This window comes from Ceratotherium simum, chromosome 6, assembly GCF_057802395.1.
Source record: "Ceratotherium simum simum isolate JZ-2026a chromosome 6, ASM5780239v1, whole genome shotgun sequence".
Taxonomy (NCBI): domain Eukaryota; kingdom Metazoa; phylum Chordata; class Mammalia; order Perissodactyla; family Rhinocerotidae; genus Ceratotherium; species Ceratotherium simum.
In genome coordinates, this window is record NC_141905.1 from 90,811,038 (window position 1) to 90,836,588 (window position 25,551).

The 25,551-nt window shown below is 55.2% G+C and overlaps 2 protein-coding genes across 3 annotated transcripts; one reads left to right on the forward strand and one right to left on the reverse strand.

Annotated features, from left to right (window-relative positions):
• The first annotated feature begins 724 nt into the window (after positions 1–724).
• Positions 725–15,524, forward strand: MTG1 (mitochondrial ribosome associated GTPase 1). 2 transcript variants are annotated; one of them, XM_087432914.1, is made up of 11 exons: positions 725–920; positions 1,923–1,987; positions 4,429–4,533; positions 6,167–6,247; positions 6,798–6,854; positions 7,214–7,304; positions 9,113–9,192; positions 9,777–9,873; positions 10,250–10,331; positions 14,580–14,692; positions 15,001–15,524. In XM_087432914.1, the coding sequence occupies exons 1-11, from the start codon at positions 809–811 to the stop codon at positions 15,162–15,164; spliced, it is 1,047 nt and encodes a 348-aa protein (XP_087289040.1). In that variant the 5' UTR covers positions 725–808; the 3' UTR covers positions 15,165–15,524. The 2 variants fall into 2 exon arrangements, with proteins under 2 accessions (XP_087289040.1, XP_004438965.2); XM_004438908.3 differs by having other exon boundaries at positions 727–920; positions 9,131–9,192.
• Positions 15,525–18,074: 2,550 nt separating this feature from the next.
• SPRN (shadow of prion protein) lies at positions 18,075–18,873 on the reverse strand. The gene has a single exon (XM_014794054.2). It carries the CDS (start codon positions 18,863–18,865, stop codon positions 18,416–18,418), a length of 450 nt encoding a protein of 149 aa, XP_014649540.1. The 5' UTR covers positions 18,866–18,873; the 3' UTR covers positions 18,075–18,415.
• Positions 18,874–25,551: the final 6,678 nt, after the last annotated feature.

Genomic DNA, 25,551 nt, shown 5'->3' on the forward strand with positions numbered 1-25,551 from the left:
CTCAGCGGGCGGGCTGGTCTCCCGTGGGCAACCGTCCCTCAACCCCAGGACCGTTTAGCACTGAGGATCGGGAGGTCTAGACCAGGAAGACGGCAGTCATGATAGTTCTGTGCTGACAGTCTGAGCCTGCTTGGAAGTTTAGGAGCTGGTTTCAGAAATTCCATTAGAGTAATGCTCTCGTCACAGGATGAGCAGTCACTTAGGGTCCTGTGTAAAGGTGAAATGGGACGACGTTTACATACAGGATGGGGCAGACTCATTGTAGTAACGGTTTAACTTAGCAGAACTGCAGTCACTGTTTACAGTGTAACAGTTTGCACAGTTTGTGTGTTACATTGAAACCTGGAGAACTTGAAAAAGAATAGAAAGATATTACGTTTGTAAGGTAAATTGAAATATTTGAAAATTTTAACCAAGCTTGTAAAAAGGGACCAAACACTGACAGGGGACTGCTAAAGTTTGGTACAGTTATACTCAGGATACGCTTAAGGAAGAACTAGGATTTTTTTTATCTAATGAATGTTAATGTATCTACGAATTCCTTAAAAAAATGCCCTAAACTCAGGAACCCTGAGAACTGCCCGGACTGCGCATGTCCCGGGTCGGCCCTTAGAGTTGTAGCCCCGCCCACCCGGCGCCCCGCTCCGCCCCCTGGGCTCCGTGGCCGCCCGAGGCAGCGTTGTGCGCACGCGCGGGCAGCCAGCGGAACCTCGGAGAGCCGGAACCTCTAGGCTGCGTCACGGGCCCGGCGGAGCAGTCTGTCGCTTGAGCGTTCCCCCGCGCACAGCTGCGCTCGGGACGCGGCGCCATGAGGCTGAGCCCGCGCGCCCTGTGCGACGCCGCCCGGGCCGCTTGGCGGGAGACCTTCCCCCTGGGCGGCCGCGACGTGGCGCGCTGGTTCCCGGGCCACATGGCCAGGGGTGAGTCCCGCGGGGCGGCCCCTCGTCCCCGCGGCCCGTTCGCGCGGCTGTGGTGGAGCCCATGCGGTCCTGACGGTGCCGGGGGGTTGAACGGCGGCCCGGGCCGGCGTCCGCGCCGTCACACCGGGGGCGTGTCTCTCCCGCGTGAATCCCGCTGTCGGGGTGCGCCCCGGGAAGACGCGCCGGGCCGGCCCCACCGCTCGCCCGGGACGCCCTGGCTCCCGCGACGCGGCGCCCGCGGGCGGGGACGGACGGAGGCGGGGACGGGACGGGGACGCCGCGCCCGCGGGTAGGGGCGGGGACGCGGCGCCCTCTGGCGGGGCGGGGATGGACGGAGGCGGGGACAGGACGGGGACGGGGACGCGGCGCCCTCTGGCGGGGCGGGGATAGACGGAGGCGGGGACAGGACGGGGACCGGGACGCGGCACCCGCGGGCGGGGACGGACGGGGACGGGGACGGGGACGGACGGGGACGGGGACGCGGCGCCCGCGGGCGGGAGCGCAGGGCGGGCTGCAGAGGGCTCGTGGACGGCGGCCTAGCCGGGCGGGTCGCTGCCCCTGAGCGGGAGCGCGGCGGGGGAGGAGCTCGTTGCCGGGGCTAACTAGGTGCCCCGGGAGCGAGTCTGGGACCCGCAGCGTCGTCGCCTCCACTCGCACTGAGGGCCCACGAGCCCCGTAGTCGCTTTTTCTCTTTTACAGCCGAGACCACGACCCGTGAGTTACACACTCCACGGCAGTCGCCCCGGCCTCACGAGGAGTGGAGACGGGCCCTGTCTCCACTCCTCGACCTGTGGCTGTCCCTCTCCTGAGCCCCTCGTGTTGCGCTTGCAGGAGGCGCCCAGCGAGTGGTGGTCAGTTATCGCTGCTTAGAGCGCCTCACGCAGATGTTTTCCTTTAGGTTGTTTGTGGTGGTGTGTCATTCTGGACAGTTCAACTTAAATCTCTCACCACTCTTGAAAGGGCGTGCGCCCCATCCCTTAGCTGTCCTTTTTCTGTTTTCAGGGCTGAAGAAGATGCAGAGCAGCCTAAAGCTGGTGGACTGTATCATCGAGGTGCATGATGCCCGGATATCCTTTGGTGATTGTGACACTGTGATTTATAATAAGAAATATGTGTTTGGTTTTTGTCCCCATTGCTGGCACAGAGCTCCTAAAACCCTTGGAATTTCCTGAGATGGGAGCTAAAAAGATATCTTTTGTTATGTTAATGAGGTGAGTTTTGGGAAGCCCCCAGGTCACTTCGGTGGGGCTGGCTGCCAGGGGAACCAGCCCTGATCTTGGAGGGTTGGAACTTTCAGTCCCACCCCCCGACCTCTGGGAGGGGAGGGGGCTGGAGATTGAATTGATGAGTAGTGGCCATGATTTAATCAATCATGCCCCTGTCATGAAGCCTCCATAAAAACCCAAAACGAGGGGGTTGGGCGAGCTTCTGGGTTGGTGAACACATGGAGATTCCACACGTGGAGATTGGGGTGCACCTGGAGAGGGTGCAGAAGTCCCATGCCCTCTCCCACAATCTCGCCGTACATGCTCTTCCATCTGGCTGCTCCTGAGTTCCATCCTTTTACAATAAACTGGTGATCTAGTAAGTAACGTGTTTCTCTGATTTTTGTGAGCTGCTCTAGCAAATTAATTGAATCCGAGGAGGGTCATGGGAACCTGAAATTTGTAGCCAGTTGGTCTGACACACAGGAGATCACCTGGACCTGGGATTGGTGTCTGAAGTGGGGCAGAGGCAGTCTTGTAGGACTGAGCCCTTAACTTGTGGGATCTGACGCGATCTCCAGGTAGACTGTCAGAATTGAGTTGAATTGTAGGACACCCAGCCTATTGGAATTGGATGCAGAATTGTAGTGGTGCAGGGGAGGCCTTTCTTCCTGAATCAGCGAGAGCTCAAGGAGCAAGAAGCATTCCTGGCTTGTTACCTTGTTTCCATTCACCTCTGTGTGGTCCCTGCTCTGGTCCAGTCAGCCACAGCAGTGGCCAGCAGCTTCACCTGTCGTAGTTGGCATTTAAAGCAGTGGCTCTTAACCCTCGTTACACATTAGAATTCATCAGGAGGCTTTTAAAAATACCGGTGCCTGGGCTCCTTTCCAGACCAGTGAATCAGGATTTCTGTATGTGGTTCAGGCCTTGTGTTTTTTGAAGCTCCCCATTGATATGTAGGTAGTATAGTTTGTCTCAGACCTCTACCTGGCATGCGCAAGCCTTCAAACCCAGTCCAGCAGTAGGGATTTCTAGGTGGGATAGGAAACCTTGATTTAAATGTTCCTGCCCACTGGGCCTCCTTCTGTGCTTGAGGTGTGAATCAGCAAGATGTGATGATCTTGCTCATTAGCAAGTGTACTCTTCAGACCCTGTTTTTGTTGACTTGAGCTACGTTTAGATTCTCTGTATATGATGAAGGTGTGGTTTGAGAGTGGTTACTATCTCTAGGATGGAGGATGAGGGGCCATTTTCACGATTTCAAAGGCTTGTTGGAACTTCTGCAGTAAAGTATCGTAGTTCTTTGCTGTAGGCTAAATATATCAGTTCATATGATATCTCATGGTGGTCAAAGTGTTTACTGGCAATTACATGTCTGATTATTAAACTAATAAAACCTGTAGTTATTGCTCAGTGTACTGTGTTGTTGAATGTACAGAGGACATCTCCTCTTGCTCTCTGGACTTCTTATCTAGGGCATGGCAGGGTCGCCACCCTGTGAGGGAGTCTGGAGGCTTTTGGTGTTCTGAATTAGCACTTGATCTGTTAACCTTTGAGGGAGGAGTGTGATTTATGGAAAGTCCCTTTGTTGTGTGGGTGAGGACACAGCAGCTTAACTGGTGCCTGGACCCAGGGCATGCCAGAGGCCTGGGGAATTTCAGAGCTGGACTTGACAGGAGATCAAGCACCAGGAAGGGGCTGAGTGCTCAGAAGATAAAGACAGAGGACTCCCCTCCTGTGTGTTAGTGTGTGTCACAGGAGGTGGGACGCTACAGTGAGCCCTAAGGGTCCCCTGCTGAGGGTCTCCTCTCCGTCTCCAGAGGTGGCAGTGCTGGTTTGAGATATGCTGGTTAAGACTTTAAGGGAGGCACTTTTTTTTGAGCAATCAAATCATTCATTTTGAACTCAGGAACCTTGGCAACTAAACAACGATCTGGGTATAAAACCTTCCTCTGAGCTTTGTGTTTTATTTGCCAGCACTGTTCCTGTTTGAGAAGCCCCGTGAGAGCCACCGCCCTGCCTGTCCACTTCTGGTCTGCAGGAGGCAGCGTCCGGCCTGCAGTGGCCCTGGGGCAGTGAGGAGAGGCACACACCTTCCCCACCGCCTTCCACACCGGGCGGGTGGCACTGGGGGTCGGTTTCTTAGCGTTGAGGTGGGGCTGGTGGTGGGCGCTTGCTCTGAGACTGGGCTTCCTCCTCCCTGCGTGAAGACCTGGCCATGGTGCTGATCTACATATGGAGATGAGGCAAAGTAAATGCCCTGCTGGGAAAGCTCTGAAGGAATTTTCCCTTAATTCCACCACATCCCACTTTCAGGCCGCAACCCTCTGTTTCAGGAAACCCTTGGGCTTAAGCCTCACTTACTCGTCCTTAACAAGATGGACTTGGCGGATCTGGAGGAGCAGCAGGTGAGGGCCCGTCTGCAGACACCCCAGCACCAGGGTCGCTGGTGTCCACTAAGACTCGCTGGTGCAAACACTCAGTGTCAGTGTCCAGGCAGGCTTGCCTTAGCGCACAACCCTGTGTTTGCAGAGGGGTCCCAGCAGTTTCTCACAACGGTGCTTCCCTTGTACCTGCACGTATGATCCACGTGATCCAAATGTACACTCCCATGGGAGTGGGCCGGGAGGTGCTGCCAGAGCAAAGGGCCCCACGTGGCTGTGGGCACTTGAAATGTGGCTTCTGCTGCTGCAGAACTGCCTTTCACTTTAATTAGTTTAATCTTCAGTAGCCTCGTGAGGCTGCTGGCCTCAGGCCTGGACAGCGCTGGCCTGGAGGTCTCCTGTGATGGCCGCATTTGCTGCCAACTCTCCACACTGGCCAGTTCCACGGCCTCCCAGACCCCACCTGTCCTGTGGGCTGCCCTCTGCACACCATGTGATCTGGAAGCTGGAAGTGTTGGGGAGGCCCAAAGGAGCTAGCGGAGTTCTCCAAAGCCAGGCGGGCTCAGGGGACATCAGTGACCAAGTGCAGGATATTCCCACGTTCCCAGAGGTAAAAGGAATGTGAGGATTTTGGAAATGTTCATCTCTGCTTTTCTTGCTCTGCTGTCAGATCCTTCGCAGAGTAGGCGTCAGAATCTTGAACACCAGCCAGTTTTGTTCAAGATGTTTGTGGTGAGAACTTTTCCTTCTGTTGCAGCAGCGAGGACGTGTTTCAGGTTTCCTAGTTGACTGTGGTACCTTTGAGTTAACTTAAACCCCAACCACAAGCCTTCACCACAGGTTTCTGGGGAAACAGCAGACACTAAAGCCTTGAGATTGTTTGTTCATTGAGATCCCAATGAACAAAGAAGGCTTCTCGCCTGACGCCCGCCCCTCCGTGCGCTCACAGCCCATCATTTAATCCCTCCTGCTGTGGGAAGGAGGCGGTTCAGTCCTCGGAGAACAAGATGTTCCCGGTTTTCACTGCATTTGCCGTCGTAGTATTTATCATCACAAGCTTTCAGTTGATTTTATTAGTTGAGACTTAAGTCTTATGAGCGCTTTTGCCCTTAAATGCAGATTTCTGTTGTGTGGTGGGCACATTTGGTGACCCGATACAGGGACAGGAGTGTCTCACCTGGTTGGGAGGCAGCTGGAGTGTTTGCTCCTTCTCTGAGGTGCTGCTGCTGCGGCCGAGGTTTTGGAGAAGAGAGGGGAGGGGATGCCCCCGTGAGGGTCCCCCCTTGTCTGCCTCTGTGCAGTGGGGACATCCTGTGCAAATTTATACACTTCAAAGTGTGGCTTCAAATATATCTTTTTGTGGTCTGTATCTTAATCTGCATCGTCATAAAAAATAACCAAAATAAGTAACTGAAACAACTGAATTAATGCATGACATTTTTGTTCATTTAAGTGTTGATCATATTTAGCTGGTCAAACAATACAATACTGGTTTTAAAAAACATGAGTCACGTGCTTTCACTTAATGTGAAGACCAGTAAATTCTGGTCACACCTGGCAGACGGGAGCCTTCAGTCTCAGATCCTCAGATTTTAGTGAATCACACCACCCATATTTTCATTTGGTATTTAAAATGGAAATGTCTTGTCTCTTTCAGAAAATTATACGACACTTAGAAGGAGAAGGGCTAAAAAATGTCGTTTTTACCAACTGTCTAAAAGATGAAAATGTCAAGCAGGTAGGCCTGTTTCTGTTTTGTACTCTGATGCTTCTGCTTAAATACGTTCGAGAGAGACTGTCGCTTATTTCGTGCTTTCACAAGAAGCAGAGTTTTGGAGATGATCCATGGATTTGTGGGGGTTTCTGGGGGGCACTTGTCTCCTGCTGCCGAGAGCAGGATTGACCCTGGGCAGCCTTTGGTGGGTTTGACAGAGCACCAGATCGGGCCGTAAAATCCATTCCAGGCTGTTAAATAGGAGAAGCCTTTGGACAGTCTAGTGCCTTATTTTTCCTAGTTGTATTTGGGGAATTTCATTGGCTGACGTGTGTCTTTGTTGGAGGGTGTTTGCTGTCACAGCTGTCAACCCCCCGGGGGACTGTCCTCATTTTGGTGGAGTGACAGGGCGGTGCACAGGTGACCCACCCCCCACCACAGTGCAGTCTAAATCCGTGATGAGGGCAGAATCCTAGTTTCCCGGTGCTGGAGACTAGCCTGTACCACCTCCAGGAGCTGGGGAGGAAGCCAGGTTTGCATGTGAAAGTGCCTATGTGTGGTTGGTTTGTTGCAGATCATCCCGAGGGTCACGGAACTGGTCGGGAGCAGCTACCGCTATCACCGAGGAGAGGTTGGTTGGGAGGCCTAGAGTTGGCCGAGGGACAGTCCCTCCTGCTGAGGAGCCCATACCTCACCTGCTGAGCAGTGGCTGAGCCCCAGAACTCCTGGGACCTCGGCACAGACAGGGCCTCTCACGTCTCTGTGCACCGCTGCAGGCGCAGAGGAGGAGGGGGTGCTGCCCTAGCCAGAGGAGCCACCCTCTGTCCTCTCATTTGCCCAGCAGGAAGGACGGGGTGGCCCTGTTGAGGTGGGCAGGGCCTCTGCACTGACCTTCCTTCCCCTAAGCTGGCCTGGGCTCGTGGGCCGCATTGTGTGGGCTGGGTGGGGGTCCCGGTGGGGCCCTGACTTGCTGCTCTTCTGCCTCTGCAGAATCTAGAGTACTGCATCATGGTGATCGGGGTCCCCAACGTGGGCAAGTCCTCACTCATCAATTCCCTGCGGAGACAGCACCTCAGGAAAGGTACCGCGGGCATGCACGCTGGGGTGGGACGCCTCCATCTTTCCTGGCAAGCAGCCCCGCTTAATGTTCTGAGACAAAGCCCCCACGGCCTCACAGCTCCTCGGGGTTGTCTCTTCCCACCAGAAGGACCCAATTAGTGGCCTCATGTTCAGTTGAATGGTGAGACAGAGTCATCCTGTTACGCATTTTATACTTAATTTGTTCTCTCTTAAATATTAAATATTTAAGATGTTTAATACGTGGATGATTTTACTAAACTTTGATGAGTTGTCTTTTCATGTATTTAAGCCGCTTTGATCGGTTGTATGCAAAACTTTGTGCAGTAGATAGGGTCTGGTGTCAGGCTGGAGGCCGACGTCTGACCCAGGTGTCCCTCACGTCGTGACCTGGGAGAGAGTGCGTACTTGTTCTCGTCGAGCAGGGTCACCGAAAGGCTTTGCACACCTGCGTGGGAGTCGCGCTGGGAGCCCTGTGGCCTGTCTCCCGGGTTCAGGCTATTCTCTGACTTCGAGTCACAAGCGCCTGCAGTGCTCACTTGCTGTGCCTTCACTCTCTCCTCTTGAGTGTTTGAAGGCTGTTAGCTTCCTTTTCTACATCACGTGAGTTGTCTGTGGACACACCTGTCCCAGTGCACAGACCGAAGACTGTAGACCATGCGGAACCGTCACTTCGCAGGTGGTGGTTTTGGTGCTCATTGGAGAGTTGTTACAGTCATCTATTTTTTTTAAGTTTATTTCTCTTTAATTGTGGCTTTAAAAAAAATCATTGAGGGGCCGGCCTGGTGGCACAAGCGGTTAAATTTCGAGCGCTCTGCTGCGGTGGCCCGGGGTTCGCTGGTTCGGATCCCGGGCGAGCACCGACGCACCGCTGGGCAAGCCATGCTGTGGCGGCGTCCCATATAAAGTGGAGGAAGATGGGCACGGATGTTAGCCCAGGGCCAGTCTTTCTCAGCAAAAAAAGAGGAGGATTGGCACATGTTAGCTCAGGGCTGATCTTCCTCACCGAAAAAAAAAAAAAAAAACTAGAAAAAAAAATCATTGACATTAAGTACATTCAGTGTTGTGCAACTATCATGCTATCTATTTCCAGACTTTTCCATCATCTCAAACTGAAACTCTGTCAACATAACTGCTGACTCCTCCTCCCCCTTGGAACCTCAGATCTGCCTTCTGTCTCTGGATCTGTGACGATCTGGTACCTCGTATGAGTGGAATCACAACATTTGTCCTTCTGTGTAGGCTTATTTCACTGAGCATCGTGTCCTCCAGATTCATCCATGTTGTAGCCTGTGTCAGAGTGCCTTTGCCTTTTAAGGCTGAGTAATATTCCATTGTATGGATGGACCACATTTCTCGTCTGTCCATCCACCAGTGGACACATGTGCCCCTTTCCTCTCGAGTTGATTCGGCAGGGGCAGAGTCTGCTTGGGACACACCCTGGGCTGGGTTCCAGAGCAGCCAGTGTTCAGAGCACAGGCTGGCAGGTCGGTCAGGAGCTCAGCAGACTCTGCAGGGTGTGGACTGGGCCTCGGGGGCATAGGGTCATGTCTAGGAGGGAGGAGGGTGGCTGTGCTGAAAACAGCAGCTCTGGTCTGACCGTCGTGGCCCCTCAGCAGTTCTTGGAGCACCTTTCCAGGCACGGGGGAGGCGAGTTCTGGTGCCTGGCGTGGAAAGAGTGCCTGCTGTGAGCTGGTTTGGGGCTGAACACTGAATGCAGGCTCATTTGGGCCTTCGTAGGTTTCCCTGTGTTTCATTGCTAATTCTGAGGCTTATATGCCAGGCCTTGTGTGTTTAATGTACATCGGACAGCCCCTTTCTATCTTGCAGGAAAAGCCACCAGGGTGGGCGGCGAGCCTGGGATCACTAGAGCTGTGATGTCCAGAATTCAGGTAGGCGGCCTTGGTTGCCGGGCCCAGAGCCTCACACATGGACGCCCGGCACTTCCTGAGGGCTTGTGAGGTGACCCCCTCTGTCCATGCTGTCCCTTCCCTCCGCTCTCCATTCCCACTGAGTGCTGGCCACGGGCTGGGCACTGCACCAGCCCTGACACCAAACCTTTCAGGAGGGCATGCTTATTATCCTTGTTTTAGAGATGAGGAAACTGAGGTGCGGCGAAGTTACATCCCCTGCCCAAGGCCACATGGTGGTTGGGGCTGAGCTGAGCTGAGCCTGTCCTGTCAGCCACTGTCCAGCTTCTGTACATGTTCACTTGTCTCCGTAGGTGGAGAAGAGACGGGCTGTTTGGGCCTGTTGCTTTTATTTATTCTCCCAGTTAAATGGGAATCAAATCCTGTGGGGAAACTGATAACTTGATGAAAATGATGACACCCATGGGGGCAGATTCCTCGGGCAGGTTCCTCGGAGCCTCAGGAACCCAACACGAGGCTCAAGGGGGCACCCAGCGGAAGGCCTGGTGGGAGGGGCTGCTCAGGGCTTCCTGAGAGCCCGGCCCAACCACCTTCTGTACCTGCAGGTGTGTGAGCGGCCCCTGATGTTCCTGCTGGACACTCCTGGGGTGCTGGCGCCTCGGATTGAAAGCGTGGAGACGGGCCTAAAGCTGGCCCTGTGTGGTGAGCCGGGGCCGCCCTTAGGGCCACACCCGCTGCCTTGGCGCAGGGCCCCCACCTGGGTGGGCTGTGCCTGCCTTAGCCTGGCTGCTGCAGACACCCCCACAGCTGTCGGGAGAGGGTGTCTCAAGCAGCGTTGTGCAGTCTCAGCAGACAGCTGACGTGTGCCAGGCACCCTCTGACAGCACTGACCTTCACAGTTGTCCTTGGAGAGAGTGCCTCTCTTCTCCCATTTTATGGACAGGGCAGAGGGGTCAGGTCAGGCGGCCACCGTGTGGCCTGCTCCTCAACAGCACCTCTGGCTGAGACCGAGACAGGTGCACTCGAGCGCAGGTGCCGGGCTGTCTGGCAGTGCTCACACTGGGCCTCCTGTCTCCAGGAACCGTGTTGGACCACCTGGTCGGGGAGGAGACCCTGGCCGACTACCTTCTCTACACCCTGAACCGGCACCAGCTCTTCGGGTGAGTGCAGGATGTGGGGCAGGCGGGCCCTTCCTCTCTCTTGTCCTAGCCAGGTGTGATTAAGAGCAGGCAGCATCATGAGGGTAATACAGACGAACAGCACCTTCTCTATGGTGGCGTCAGATACAGTGGACGGTTTTGACACATGGCTGCATCTGTGAAACTGTTACGCAGTCAAGAAAACCCCCAAATTTCTGGTGCTGCTTTGTAATCCCTCTTTTCTACTCCTTCCTGCCCCCACCCTGCAGCCCTGTAACCATCTGCTTTCTGTCATTTTCGGGAACTTCTGTGGATGCAGTCGTGCAGTGTGTCCCCTGTTGTCTGCTTCGTTCACTCTGCTTGATGGTGTTCAGACGCCTCTGTGTTGTCACGTGTATCACCAGTCATCCCTGTCACTGGCGAGCAGTACCTTCCTGTACACACATGCGGTTTGTTTGTTCTTACCAATGAGTGTGACGTGAGCTGTGGGTGTTTCATAGATGTCCTTTTTTTATTTTTTAAATAATTTTATTTATTTATTTATTTATTTCCCCCAAAGCCCCAGTAGGTAGTTGTGTGTCATAGCTGCACATCCTTCTAGTTGCTGTATGTGGGACGCGGCCTCAGCATGGCCAGAGAAGCGGTGCGTCAGTGTGCACAGGGGTCCGAACCGGGGCCGCCAGCAGCGGAGCGCACACACTTAACCGCTAAGTTAAGGGGCCGGCCCTGATAGATGTCCTTGATTGCACTGAGGACATCAGTCTGGTTTATCAACTTGATTGATTTTCCCCTAAGAACCGGCTTTTGGTCATTTCGTCATAGCTTTTCATTGACCTTCTCTGTTGTCTTTCTGTTTCGTATTTCATTGATTACTGTTCGGTCTTTGTTATTTCCGTATTTCTACCTTGCTGGCTTTCTTTCTACTTTTACCATCAATTATTGAGGGAAGGGTATTGAAGTCTCCAGCTCTAACTGTGGCTTGTGTTTTTCCTTGCAGTTCTGTCAGTTTTTGCTTCATGTACTGAAGCTTTATTGTTGGCTGTGGAAACACTCCGGAGATTATGTCCCCTTGATGCCCTTATTGCTTGAAATGGCCTTTATCCTTCAGAATGATTTGCTCTGACGTATGCCTTGTCTGGTATTTTTATAGCCACCCCAGCTTTTTTGTGCTTGGACTTAACATGGTATATCTTTTTCTCTTTTTCTTTACTTTTTACTTCTGTTCTTTTATTTTGTGTCTTTATATTTAAAATGTGTTTTCTTATAGACTGCATATAGTTGAGTCTTGTTTCTTATCCAATCTGACGGTTTCTGTCTTTTATTTTAGGTATTTAGACTGTTTACATTTAATGTGATTACCGCATGTTAGTGTTACGTTTGTCATCCTGCTGTTTGTCCCATCTGTTCTTTGTTCTTCCCTTCCTCTCTGTGTCTCTGTCTCTCTCTCTTTGGCCTTTTCTTTAGATTAACTGGATACTTTTTATGATTCCACTTTATCCCCTTTGTTAGCTTATTATCTATGACTTTTGGAGGAGGTTTCTTTAGGGTTTATAGAAGATCTTTAAGGGATTTTATAACACGTTGCATGTAGCTTAGTGCCTTATGGTACTGTGTTTCCATTTTTCTCAACCTGACCCTTGGGCTGTTGCTGTTCTGTATCTTACTTTTATGTTTTTATAAACCCGAGATACGCTCTTACTGCTTTTTTTGTGTAGGTCCAGGTTTCCGTCTGGTGATATTTTCCTCTGTATGAGCATTTACTTTAACATTTATTGTAATGCTGATGACGAATTTTTTGGAATTAGTTTGTCTGAAGGTGTCTTGATCTCACCTTCGTTTTTGGAAGGTATCTGCCATGTGTGCACTCCTGGATTCACGGTTTTGTTCAGTGTTGGAAAGATGTTCCCCGCTTTTCTCACCTGGGTTGTTTCTGATGAGCTGTGTGCTGTCGTGTTTGTCTTTATTCTTCTGTATATAATGTTCCTCCAGCTGCTTTTAAGATTTTCTCTTGATCCCACTTTTCAGCAGTTTATGACGATGGGCCCTGGTGTGGTTTCCTTCATGTTTCTTGTGCTTATAGTTTGTTGAGTTCTTGGATCTGTGGCTTTGTAGTTTTTATCAAATTTGGATAATTTTCATCTATTACCTCTTCTTGTGTTTTTCTGTCTCCTCCATCTCCTCTCCTCAGGACTTAGATCACCCACGTGTCGGCTGTGGACGCTGCCCCTGCTCAGCGATGCTGGCCTTCAGGCCCTCTCCTCTTCTGCAGTGTCTGGTGTACTATTAGTCCCTGCCAGTGTGTGTTTCGTAGTGTTCCCCTCTGGAAGCTCTGTTTGAGTCTTTTTTTAATATCTTTTGTGTCTTAACTTTGTAACCACATGGAGTGGTTTAATGTCTTTGTCTTGTAATTATAACATCTGGGGCAGTTTCCACTGATTGATTTTCTCCTCAGGACAAGTCTAGTCTGTTTTTCTGCTGTGCAGGCCTGATAATTTTTGCTTGGATGCTAGGCATTTTGAATTTTACCTTTTTGGGTGATGGGTAACTTCATATTCCTGTAAAGATCCTTGACCTTTGTTCTGGGACAGCTGTTTGGAAACGGTTTGGTCCTTCCAGGCCTGTGGGTCTGGAGCAGTTCCCCTGACTGAGGCAGGGCCCCCAGCCCCTCCCCAGTGCCCCGTGGGTCATGAGGTTCCCTCTGTTCCTGACTCCGAGCAGCGCCGGCTGCTCCCCCTGCCCTGCTGGGCGGTTCTCTTGGGCTCTGGCCTTGTTTATCATGGTCCCTCCTCTGCTGGGTATCTGAGGGTGGCTCTCTGCAGATTTCCGGAATTCTCTCTCTGGACAGCTCTGCCTTCTCTGGTTCTCTCGTGTGACCTTTAGCCGCCCTGGTCTCCCAGCGCCGCTCCTCCAGCCGCTTCCCCCGTCCGCGTTGTCCGGGCTCTGCGGGCTCCCTCCCTGCGCCGCGGCCTGGAGCTCTCCAGGCGCTGACTGGGCCTCCCCAGGCCCCTCATTCATGTTCTTCGTGCCCGATGTCTGGTGCCTTGAAAATGGTTGTTTTGTGTTTTTGGTTGTTTCTTCCTTTTTGGCTGTTTCAGATGGGGTAGATCCAGTCCCTGTTGCTGTGTTTTGCGTGGAAGTGGAATTTCGGATGTCGTTTTTTGGCTTTGTTTTCGTGGGGCTCAGTTTGCCCCTCAGGTTCTGTGGTGTTTCTGGAGGACGCAGCAGCCGAGCGCCACCAGGTGCAGCTCTCGGGTGTGTGCTAGCGGAGTCCTCAGGGCCTGTGGCCTCCTGGGACAGTCCTTGGGATGCGGGGACGCGGACCTGCAGGGCTGCTGCTCTCGGAAGTTTGATGTAGGACCTGCGTCCCTCAGGACTCAGATGTCCCTGAGACGGGGCTCTGACGCTCACACGGGGCCTGGGCCTGTGTCTCTGTTTGCCGGGTGTGTAGCCTGAGGCCAGTCTGAGCACCCTGGCCTCCAGGGGGCTGGGCCCGCCCTCTGTGTGGGGCCTCGAGGCAGATCCCACCACTCTGTCTGCCCATCAGGAGGCTCAGAGTGGAGACTAACTGACTTGCTGCATCACCTGGCGGGAGTGTTGCTCAAGGTGTCTCCTGGCTCCTGAGATTTAGGGAGGGGCTGGTCTGTGGATGACATTTGTCTCCTTCAGCCGCTCAGCCTCAGCCGTGCCCAGGCCCATGCTGCTGGCCCTGTGCTGGCCCTTCCCATCAGGCCTAGACCCCGTGTCTTGTGGGGACAGGTGTCCTTGAGAGTCACCGGGCAGTTCTCAGCAGCGGTGGGGGCTGAGTTAATCCGTGCTGCCGTGGGCTACAGAAAATGCCGGTCAGAGAGACCTGTCCGTTCTCCAGCCATTGGACAGAGTGCAGGTGATTCTGGCTGTCCTGACCTGCATGGCTGCCTGGAGGCACCAGTGCACCCGCAGCAGCAAACTGAGGGTGTCTGCTGGTGGCCTGCTGTGTGGACCTTGGGCCCCAGGCCCCGGGCCTGCTCAGGGACAGGGTGGACGCCGCCTGTGAACAGCAATGGTTCACCCGTTGCAGCCCAGAGCTCTGGTGGGGGAGCCACCCTCAGGGCAGCTGGCCTTGGCCACGGGGGAGGACAGATGTCGGTGACTCTGCAGTGGGGCCTCACGCCCCATGCCCAAGCTGTGGTCACTCACACCCATACCCACACGGGGTCATTTGTGGAGCCAGGCATGATCTCGCAGGGGCCGGCCCTGGTTCCGGCTGACCGACCGGCAGTCTTTGTGCAGGTACGTGCAGCACTACGGCCTGGGCAGGGCCTGTGACGATGTCGTCAGCGTGCTGAAGCACGTGGCTGTGAAGCTAGGGAAGACACAGAAGGTGAAGGTGCTGACTGGCACAGGTGAGATGAGGCCGGCTGTCGGGGGAGGACACAGTGGGGACACGTGGCTGCTGGGAACAAAGATTCTGAGAGGAAGGGGCTCTGCATGCAGGCCGGGGCGGTGCTGGGTGCTCCTGTGTGCACCCCGCCCTCTGAAGCCTCTGCTGCTCCAGGCGCCCCCAGCTCTGTGTCCTCTGACCAAAATGCCCAGTGCCCGAGCTCCACAGACACCTTAGGGTCCCCAAGGGGTGGCGGGCAGAGGTGCGTTCGAGTCTTGGGCCTGCCTTGGGTAGAAGCTCCTCCCTCACGGGCCCCTCCCGTCTCCCCAGGTGATGTGAATATCGTTCAGCCCAACTACGCTGCAGCAGCCCGAGACTTCCTCCACACCTTCCGCAGTGGGCGGCTGGGCCCCGTGATGCTGGACCGGGACGTCCTGCAGAGCCTCCCCGAGGCAGGGGCTCAGGGCCACCACCCTGCCGAGATGGACCCCTGAACTGGTCACTCCCACCTGGCCCTCGGCACCAGAGATGTCATGTCCCGATTTTCACGGCCGGGGGTGCGACGCTCAGGAGTCCCTTCCGGAAGCCCCACGCTGGTCACTGTACACTCAGCTCTCCACTCCAGGACGGAGCCCCTCCCGCTGCTCCACGGCCTGGCTAGCTCCTGGTCACGGGGGACTGTGCCCGGGTGTGGACATCAGGACGGCCGATGTCCCCGAGTGGCCCTGCATGCCTGGCCTGGCGGGGAGGCTGTCTCACGCTCAGTGTCCCTTAAAGAGAGCTGACGTCGTCTCAGGAGGAGGTGAAGCTATGATCTGTAATTTTAACGTTTAAATTAAAAGGCCTGTCTGTGGTGTTGGCCCATTCGTTGTGCACCAGGAGCACCCTGGGCTGTGTGGTAAGCCCTCTCTCACCAAGGAGAAACGGGACGTGAACCGGTTGGTAGCTACAGCTCTTGTGTCCGACTCCCCACACACTGTCCCGGGTCCTGCAAGAAGGAGGAGTCTTGCTGCCAGTGGATGTTTATTCACAACACTACTAAATGTGCACACAAACAGGGACGAGAGGTGCCACGTAGCCGTGCAGCACCCAGGGACCACCTGTTTCCTCAGTGCCCTGGGGCCATCTGCTCACGGTCCAGCTGTGGACAGGCTGGAGGGTCGCTGGTGTGGTCAGTGAAGACCCCAGGGCTTCCCACGGCCTCAGAGCACCTTCAGCTGACGGGACCGTCCCAGAGGCACCTCCAGCACTGGTGTAATCTGTGCACCTGACGGGGTCCAGCCTGTGTGCCGGGGAGGGCAGAGAAAGGGAAGGTGGTGTGTGTGGGGGCTGCACCTGGTCAGGCTCACCTGTGTCCAGTGGTCTCCGCCAGGACACTCCCTTCCCGTGGCCCCTTGAGGTCTTGCTATTCGTGTGGCTTCCTCACACCCGTGTACACTTAGCAGCCTCTCCTGAGAGTAACCGTTCTGCGGGCCAGAGCCCTGACCAGTAGGATGGGAAGTATTCAGAGACCCGTGGCTGTGCCAAATGCCAGACACCCTCCTGGAGTCAGGCTGGTGCGTGGTCAGCTTTCGACTTAAGAGCGTGATGTTTCTGTCGTGTAGAGCGTGCTCGCAGCCCCTGTGGTGCTGAGCAGTGTGTGAGGGTCTGGTCTGGCCACAGCTGTTGTCCGGGGGGCAGAGGGGCTGAGTGCAGCCAGGCTGGGCCCATGCTCCCGGGCTCCCTGGAGAACTGAGCTTGCCCAAGGAGCCACCTGGATGCGTCTCCCTGTGCGAGACTTCACACTCCTGCCGCCTGCGGGTTAAGTGGCAGAACTGGCACGCTGCCTCTGGGGCCCTGTGCAGGGCCTGGCCACGGCCTGCTGGTCTTTGGTAGCATCAAGCTTGGTCTGGAATGGACGGAGGAGCATCTGGGCTTGCTGCACCATGAGAATGCTGGCAGTGTGGATGCGGAGGCGTCTTGCAGCTTAGTGTCCCTCTGGAGAAGAATAGTCCGTCCAGGGTCCCGCTGACGGCTTGAAGACTCTCACCCTGACCAGAGCCACGTGCCAGCTGTGGGAGAGCAGAGGTGGCAGGGCTCCCTGGGAGGGGCTGGGCTCGGCTCTGATGCTCATCAGCTGAATCCAAAGGCCCCGAGGTCCAAGGGGTGAGGGCAGGTTCTGAGATGCAGCCCAGTGGTGGGTGAGGCCCCTGCGGAGCACCGAAGGAGGGCGAGATCCTGAGGAGCTGGCCTGGGAAGTCGACCTGCTGTGGAATAAGGGGCATCAGAGCCAGAGGACGTGGTGAAGAGCTGAGGCCCCAGGGCTGAGCTCATGGACAGAGAACCAGGCTGGTGGCTGGAGGGAAATGGGCTGTTGGCTGCCCCCAAGGTAGAGGGCCGGCCTTAGGCACGGGTGTTGGGAGCCAGAGGGAAACCCTTGTAAGGACTTGCCTGGCGTTCCCTTGGAGGCTCCCCTGGGTATTGGCCTGTCCTCAGACATCCTTGGCTGTTCAGACAGCCCACGGTGGTGGTGGAGGGACTCGGCCTCCACGCATTCTTCCGTTGAGCCCAGCTGCTGTCACGTCTGGCTGTATGAGCTGGGTGCTGGGCCTGGCTACTGCTGGCCTTACTCCAGGGACCTGCTGCGTGGCCATGTTGGCTGGGGGGTCTGACTTGAGCCCCCGGCTTCCTTCGTTCACACCACCTTCTGAGGGGGGCTGCCCGCTGGGAGATGCTGCTGCCTGAGAAAACCTGCCAGAACCACCCCTGCCTGTGCCCGGAGGGCTCTTAAGTGGGGTGGTGGTTGCCATCCCTGTGTACAGGGTAGGGCTCTGACCCCAGATGTGAACCTAAAGCTCAAAGGAAACGGAAAGCTTGAAGTTGAAACAATTTTTTTTCTCAAAACGGGTCCCAAGAAGGGTTAAGTGACTTGTTTCAAGTCGGAGCAAAGTGGCTCCAAGGGAGCCCCTAGCAGTGTGTCTCCCAGGGCCTCTGCCCAGAGAGGGGGATGGGGTCTTTGGGCCCAAGGGCAGGGGCAAGGCTGGGGGCAGCCCTCGTGGGAAAGGAGTGTTCTGGGAACCATCCAGAGAACTATGATGGGCATGCCTGGGCTCTGAAATCCATAGACCGCCTCTTCTGGACGTGAGGTCAGCACGCTACAGCCCATGAGCGAAACCTCTTCTCTCTCCTTCCCCCGGGGTTCCTCAAGTCCTTTGTTCCATTCTGGCAGCTTCTGTGGGGCAGGCCACCATGGTCCTCAGGGCCGGTGGCAGAACCAGCACAGCCTGACAGCCCGCCTCTCCACCTGGTGGTCAGCACTGTCACACCTCTCAGGTGCCCAAGGTGAGGTCAGGGGAGCCGGAGGGCCTGAACAGCCTGGTCTGGGCACCTCTCTTTTGGGCGGCTCTGCAGATGATGGACAGCTGGCCAGGATGGTCCAGAAACGACTGGACACCTGCCTTTTGGTGGGGAGGACCCTGGACCCTAACCTCCAAGTGGAACGTGGGGCATCGGGCAGCGGGTGCTTGGTAGGGTGGGAGATGGGGAGGCTGGGGAGGGGCTCGGGCAGGGGGTGAACAGGAGGCCGCCTCCCAGCCACAGGTAGGAGAGGCAGCAGCTCCTGCGCGACTGGCCGGAATTGTCCAGGCAGCCCCTCTGGGCTCGGAGACTGGGCAGCCAAGGGAAGGCGCGCGCGGGGCGGCCTCTGGGGTGGGCTTCGGGGGCCTTCGGTGTGGCTGGGGGCCGAAGTGACCCCGAGGCCTAGGGCCTAGGGCCGCAGCAGCCCCAGTGCGCCCAGGGCGCCGCCCAGCAGCAGGCTGAGGCGCGGGCCCTGCGTGGGCCCCGCGCCCGAAGTCCACGCGCGGTAGCTGTAGACGCCTCGGCCCGTCACGTTGCCGCCGGGGGTCCCGTCCTCGTCGTCGTCGTCGTCCAGGCCGCGCGCCCCCAGGCCTGCGGCCCCCTTCCAGCCCAAGCCCGCGGCCAGGCCCGCCGCCCCCGCCACCCCGGCCGCTGCGCCCGCCGCCGCCACACGCAGGGAGGAGCCCGCGTACCGGGGCGCGGGCCTCACGCGCACCCTCGAGGTCCCGCGCGCGCCCCCGCGTAGCCCTCCCCGGGCGCTGCCGCGAGCCCCCCCGCGGCCGCCCTTGGCCGCGCCGCTGTCGCAGAGGAAGGCGGCCGCCAGGAGCAGAGCCCAGCACGTCGCCGCCGTCCAGTTCATCTTTGTGGGGCAGGACCTGCGGGAAGGCAGAGGAAGGGACCTCAGCTTCTGTGAGGACCGGGGGGCCCAGGGCCTGGGGTCAGCGGCTCTGGCCCTGGGGACAGGGGCCCAGGGGCTGGGGACAGGGGCTCAGAGACTGGGACAGAAGCTCAGCATCTGGCGGTTCCTGGGGCCTCCAGCATCTTGGAGGACTACTACTCAGGGCTGAGGTGGGCTGAGAGGAGGGAGTTTGAACGCTTGAGGATTAAGGACTCAGGCCTGGAGCCGGGTGGGGGTCTCGTTCAGTAACTGGGAAGGGGTGGGTGGGGGTCAGAGGGTTCAGCATCTGCGGGTTATTCTGTGCCTGGGGATGGAGAGGGGGCATGAGCGGCGAGGGTGGGGGGTGGTGGTGGTGAGACCCTGTGGTGAGGGACGCTCGGGCCTGCGGGAGGGGGCTCCATATCCTGGGCTGCTCCGGAAGGACCAACCCAGGGCTCGGGGGAGGCCATGCTGGGATGGGGGTTGTGTTTGAAGGACGCAGTCTTAGGGACCGAGGCCCCCCCCAAAGACCCAGATTGGGGTCTGGAAAAAGGACCTGTGCCTCGGCCCGGCTCTCCCGGACCCCTCGGAGCGGCGCGCACTGGGCGCAGGGCCAGAGCCGGGGGTCCGGGCCTCACGGGCTGGGGATACTGTGCGGACGGACCCCGCCCCCGCAGGCCGCGACCCAGGGGCCGGTCCCCTCCCGCCCCACCCCGCCCTCCATTCCACCCCTTCCCCGAACGCCGGGGACGGGGCTGGTTCCGGGCGCAGCGATCTGGGCGGCGAGTCTACCCTCCTCCCGGGCCCGCTGGTCTCCTTGCGACCCCTTCATCCCCAGCCTCCCGGCCTTACCCTCCAAGAGCCTCGGTCGGAACCGCGGGCTGGAGTGGCCGCTCCAGAGGCCGGGAGGTGCGGGAAGGGCGGGCTGTGGCGGAGACCCTCCACCGCCGCGGAACCTGGATGTTGCGCGAGGCCTCCGCCCTAGGATTGGGGGCGGGCAGACGCGGAGGCTCATTCCCTGCGAGATGGAGGGGAGGAGATAAAGGCAGGCCCTGCGCAGCGCGCAGCCCCTCTCCCTTCTCAGCACCCCCATCCTCGCTGCACCCCTTCTTCCTCTCCCCACGCCTCCCCCTCCTTCCCCAGTCCCCATCCTATCTCCTGCTTGCACACACGCCCGCCCCACTCCGTCTCCCTTACCGAGTGCACAACTAACCCCTTCCCATCCCGCTGCACACCGCGCCCCACAGAATCCGTCCTCAACCCCCTCCCCCGCTCCTCCCCACCTTCCCACACTCCATCGCATTCCCGCCCACCCCAAACCCTAACCTCTCCCACCCCACCCTCCCCCATCCGTCATCTTCATCCCTGCCCCAGGTGGCTGTGTCCCAGACGCAGGGACCACGGAATGCCGTGTCAGACCCTGAGCTCCAGATCGTGGTGTCCAGCGCTCTGCATTCAGAGGCCCAGAGAGGACAGGACGGCTGTCCAGATCCCCACAGGCCGGAGTCCTGGGGCAGCAGGCCCCCTTCCCAGAGCTGGGAAAGGGGCTCTGGGCCCCACTCCTCCTGCCCTGCAGTGCCGGCTGTTCACATCCCTCCAGGGGGCCACTCCATGGCAAGGTCACCTGTAACCCCACTGCCCAAGCCAACCCAGTTGCTGCCGGAGTGGACTCTGGGATCCCTTCTTGAAATGTTTGTCTCGCCTCTGGGACCTCCCCCCGCGCCCCCATGGACACTAGGCCTTCATCCCAGCCACTGCATGTGGGGACACCAGGCCTTCTTGATGGTTTTAGGAGTGGACACCCGGCCCTCCCTGACGGCACAAGATTGTTTCATGTGATATGCTCTCTCTCAGCTTCGGTCAGATCCTCACCATCCCCTAGAACCACCACTCCTCACGTGCTCCTGGGCGACCTCACGCCCTCTCCGTTTCAAATGCCTCCTGGGCTGGCGGCCTCTCCCAGCCAGACCCCTGGTCTGCTGCACCCCAGAGTCGGCTGGCGCCTCCCTGTGACTTCTTGGCTGCGGGCACTTGGCCGTGAGTTCAGGGCCCGCGTGGTGACTCCTTGTTTTCCCTGAACTTAGGCAACCACATGGGAGGCCCAGCAAACATTTGATGAATAAACATGTTTCTGTCTTCTAACTTTCTGGATAATTCAGAAGGAAGCATTCTGGGAATAGAAACCAAGCTTATTCTTTTAAAGTATAACTACTGTTAAGGATCGGTGAGGGAGGTCCTTGTATCTTAGCCTCTCTGGTTGAGACACGACAACAGTGTTTTTTGAACCCCTGGCAAGAAAGAACTGGAAAAAACTGGTATTTGAAAGTGAGACGGGTCTGTTGGCTCTAGGTCCACCCAGCTCCCCTCCCTTCTGAGGCCTGATGAAAATCACAGTAATTAAGTTTGCAAGGAGAAGGGGAGGGGCCCTCAGGAAATTCAGAGGAGGGTGCTGGCTCATTGGGCGCAGGAGGAGTCCACCTGGAACAGAGGGCAGCGGCTAAGGAGAGAGTGCCTGGCCTCGGGACTTGGGAATGTGATGATGGCTGGCCCGGAGAAGTGAGGGCAGAAATGGGGGTCACCCAAGGTTTGCATTCTCTGGTTGAGCCCCTCCCTGGTCCCACGCACAGAGCAGCCTCCAGCAAGTTGCTCACCCCAAGGAAACAAAGAGGTTTCTCTGAAGAAATCAGAACGAGCTGGGTGCCTTGGCGTCGGTGTTGGGGCCTGCAGTGGACAGCTGCTGCTTCTGCCCCTCAGCGTCCATTTCCCTTTGTTCTGGTCCAGGAGTCTGTATGTGTCCCCCGGGGAGCCAGCCTCCTCTTATTTTTGGCCCATGGGGTCTGGCTGTGACTGCCCCCGCCCCTGGCCCTGTGAGGGGACGTGACATGCCATGTGGTTCCTCCCAGTGCAGGCTGAAGACTGCAGTCTGAGCTGCTGGGAGACGCCCCTCTCCTCTGGTGACTCTGGAGGCGTGAGGCTGAGTGTGGAGCTGCCTCACATGTGGAGCTGTCCCACAGAACCTGAGAGAAGCCGCCACGGGGGGCAGGACCGAGGGGAAGAGAGGTGGGTCCTGGCCCAGCTGGGTTTCCTGGGTCAGGCAGTGCCAGAGCCAGCGCTGTGGACCTTGTTTAGATACGTGCTCTCGGTCACCTGCAATTAGAAGGCTCCCAGCCGACGGCTAGTTCCCTGCCCTTTGTTGTAAAGGCCCCCCCCCACCCCGAACTCCCAGGCAGCATTCCTGCTGCTGTGTTTTAAAGTACGAACGACAAGGGGTGTTTATCAGACGTTCGGGGAGAGCTGCATCATGGCAGATAAAGAACAAGGTGAAGACACAGAGAAAAAGAAAAACAGGTCAGGAGGTCTGAGGAATCAGAGGAAAACCTAAAATGCAAACATTAAGAAAATACTCCAATTTATAGACGCAGAAAGACTGGGGGAGATAATATATTTATATAAGAGCAGGATGCTGTGAAAAATGAATAGATAGAGACTAAGAAAGAACTTTTGAAAAAACAAGATGGCAAAAAAACCAACAGAATAATTGAATTATCAAGTTAAGGAAATCTCTGGATGAACAGCCAAGAGATGGCTGAGAGAAAAGGGCCTGGACCTAGTGTTACCGAACCAGGTTCATTTTTGCCTGTCGCCCGGAAAGGCAAACACCGAGACGACGAGATTGCAGAGAGAGAGGGTTTAATCACAAGGCAGCCAAGCGAGAAAGTGGGAGAATGAGTCTCAAATCCGCCTCCCTGAAAATAGGGCTCAGGGATGTTTATGGGGAGGGTGCAAGATGGTCTGAAGTGTGCAGATAGATGATTGGAGGTGAGGAGAGGTGAGCAAGCGTAGTCAGACTTCACTCCTCTTCATAGGATGCATGTTCACAAAATGGCGGCGTTGGCATGACCTGAGGGTGGAGTTTTTAGCCTCTTGTTGTCTAAAGGTCGCCTATCAGACATCTGCGCTGGCCCGTTGTGCAGGCTTGTCTCAACCTGCCTGAAGTGGACAAGGGGGTCCTAATTCCTGAAAAACAGCTGAAACACTCATTACCATGGTGACCCTGGCTTCAAGGAGACATGATCTGTAGGGACCTAGTGGAGTCCGATAGCATGTTGCCTAAACAGCACAGTTAACACTGGGCGGGGGAACAACTACAAGCTACAATCAGTAATTGCAAAAAGGAAAAAGAAAAAAAATTTTAGTTCCCAGCTACTGAATCATCAGTGCCTGTTTGCCGGTTTCACTAGAGGATCAGCTTCTGGGCTCTGAGAGCAGAGACGAAGGAGAACCAGTGACACCAAATAGGACGAGGCCCCCGCCGACTTTGTGAAACCCTAAACCTCATGTCCTAAGATTCATGAGGGAGTACAAGACATAATTTAGACTATTTCATGTTTGAATATCAACATGAAATTCTACATGAAACATGAGCACAGTGAACCCAACGGCACATCAGAGAGCGTCACGTGAGGCCAGCTCAGCGCAGGGGATTCCTGCCACGAAACACGTCGATGTGCTTCACTCGCTAGTGCACAAGGAGAAAATACTTGTGATCTTCTCCAGAGAGGAAGACAAGGCATTTGATTTCCTTATTACTTTATTTTTAAGTTTTTTAAATTGAACTATATTGACATATAACATTGTGCAGATTTCAAGTGTACATGTTGATTTGATACATTTGTAGATTGTGATGTGATCGCCATCATCAGAGCATTTGATTTCAATCAACACTCATTTGTGGAGGAAAAATGCCAAGGAGACTCGTCGTAGAAGTGAATTTCTTCCTTGATAAAGGCCATAGTTCAAAAACCTCAGCAGATATTATACTTAGTGGAGAGCCTTTAAATGTACTCCCTTCAAAAATATGAACAAGAACAGATGGCCCACCCTCACCTCTTCTGTATCAAGGTATTGGCAGGATGGCTAAGAAGAAGAAAACGATGCATTGAGGAAGCGGCTGACTCTGCACACTGGCGGCACTGACACTTACTCCCAACCCACAGACGCTGAGCACAACCTGCAGCTGGGGAACTGGGGACAGGGCCTGGGGGAGCTTTTGCCCCCCAAAAAGGGGGCTATGCAGAACTTGCATGATCGTTTCCTGGGTTGTGGACTTGGAGCCGGGAGTTGCTGCTGCCATCCGCAGACTGCAGGTGCTGAACACGCAGGCTGAGTAGGGGGAAGAAGGGCAGACCTAGGCCGGACGCACAGCCAGGCTGCTCCACTGCCCCTGCACTGCCACTGCCTGACCTCCTGTCCCTGTTCGTCTCAGCGACTGCCACCTGGATGCTCCGACTTTCAGCCACATGTGTATCTTGGACTTGATAAAATCAAATTTCTCTACCAGAACAAGAAATAGCTAGAAAATATAAAATAAAATGCCATTCACAGTAGCAATCAACACTCTAAAAAACCTTCCACAATGCAAAAGATCTCTATGGTGAAAAAAAAATTATTAAAGAACATAAAAGATCTGTATAAATGGAGGCATAAACAAGGATAGCACAACTTAATATTTTGTGTGAAATTCACACTATTTTGTGTGAAAATTCTCCACAAATTATTCCATAAATTCAATGAAATTCCAATAAAAATCTCAGCATAATTTTTAAAAGAACCTGTCATAGGCTGAACTGTGAATTGTATCTCTCCCCTCCATTCATATGTCGGAGTCCTGATCCCCAAGACCTCAGAATGTGACTGTATTTGGAGATAGTGTAAAGAGGTAATTAAGAGGTAATATCTTCACCCCAAAATGAAGATATTGGAGTGAGCCCCAATCCAATCTGACTGGTGTCCTTATAAGAAGAGGAGATTAGGACATACACACTCACAGAGGGACGACCACGTGAAGACACAGGGAGAAGACGGTGTCTACACACCAAGGAGAGAGGCCTCAGGACGAGCCAACCCTGCGACACCTTGTCTCCGGTTTCCAGCCTCCAGGACTGTGAGAAAATGAATGTCTGTTGTTTAAGCCCCTGGTGTGGGGACTTTGTTATGGCAGCCCTAGTGGACTAATACAGAACTCAAGGGTTCTAAAGTTCATATGGAAAAATAAAGGTCTAATAACTAATTTTGAAAAAGAAGAGGGGCTCACCCCGTCAGATATGAAGATGTTGTGGAAAAGCCACGGTGATAAAACAAGTCTTGGCAAGGAACAGAGAGACCAGTACAAGACAACAAGGGCGTCACTAACAGACTCTTGTGGGAGCTTGTTCATGTCAGCAGGAATAAAACAAGTTGGGAATTTTGATAGAGAATGGGAAACTGTAAGAAGAGCCAAAAGGAAATGTATAACTAAAAAAATACATTTAAAAACACAGAAGATTAGATATGGCTAGAGAGAATTAGTAACGGAAGATCAGAAGAAAATATCCAGAAGAGAGTACAGGTAGGAAATAATCATACAGCAGACAGAACAGGCTGCTAGGAGGCATGGGGGATGCTACAAAGAGGTCTGACGTACACGTACATTTGGAACCAAAAGGAGAAGAGGGAAAGAATGAGGCAGAGGCAGTGTGTGAGGAAACAATGGTGATAATTTTCAAAAACTGATGAGAGAAAGCAAGTCACAAATTCTAGAAGTATTACAGACTCCAAGCATGACAAATCCAGAGAGACGCATACTCTGGAAACCAAACACATAAAGATCCTAAAAGCTTCCAGAAATG

Coding starts and splice junctions, on each gene's coding strand:
- SPRN (XM_014794054.2), bottom strand. CDS start 18,865: ATGAACTGGACGGCGGCGACGTGCTGGGCTCTGCTCCTGGCGGCCGCC.
- MTG1 (XM_087432914.1), top strand. CDS start 809: ATGAGGCTGAGCCCGCGCGCCCTGTGCGACGCCGCCCGGGCCGCTTGG. Junction 1,988..4,428: donor TCGAGGTGCATGATGCCCGG/ATATCCTTTGGT, acceptor TAATTCCACCAC/ATCCCACTTTCAGGCCGCAA. Junction 4,534..6,166: donor CGGATCTGGAGGAGCAGCAG/GTGAGGGCCCGT, acceptor TGTCTCTTTCAG/AAAATTATACGACACTTAGA.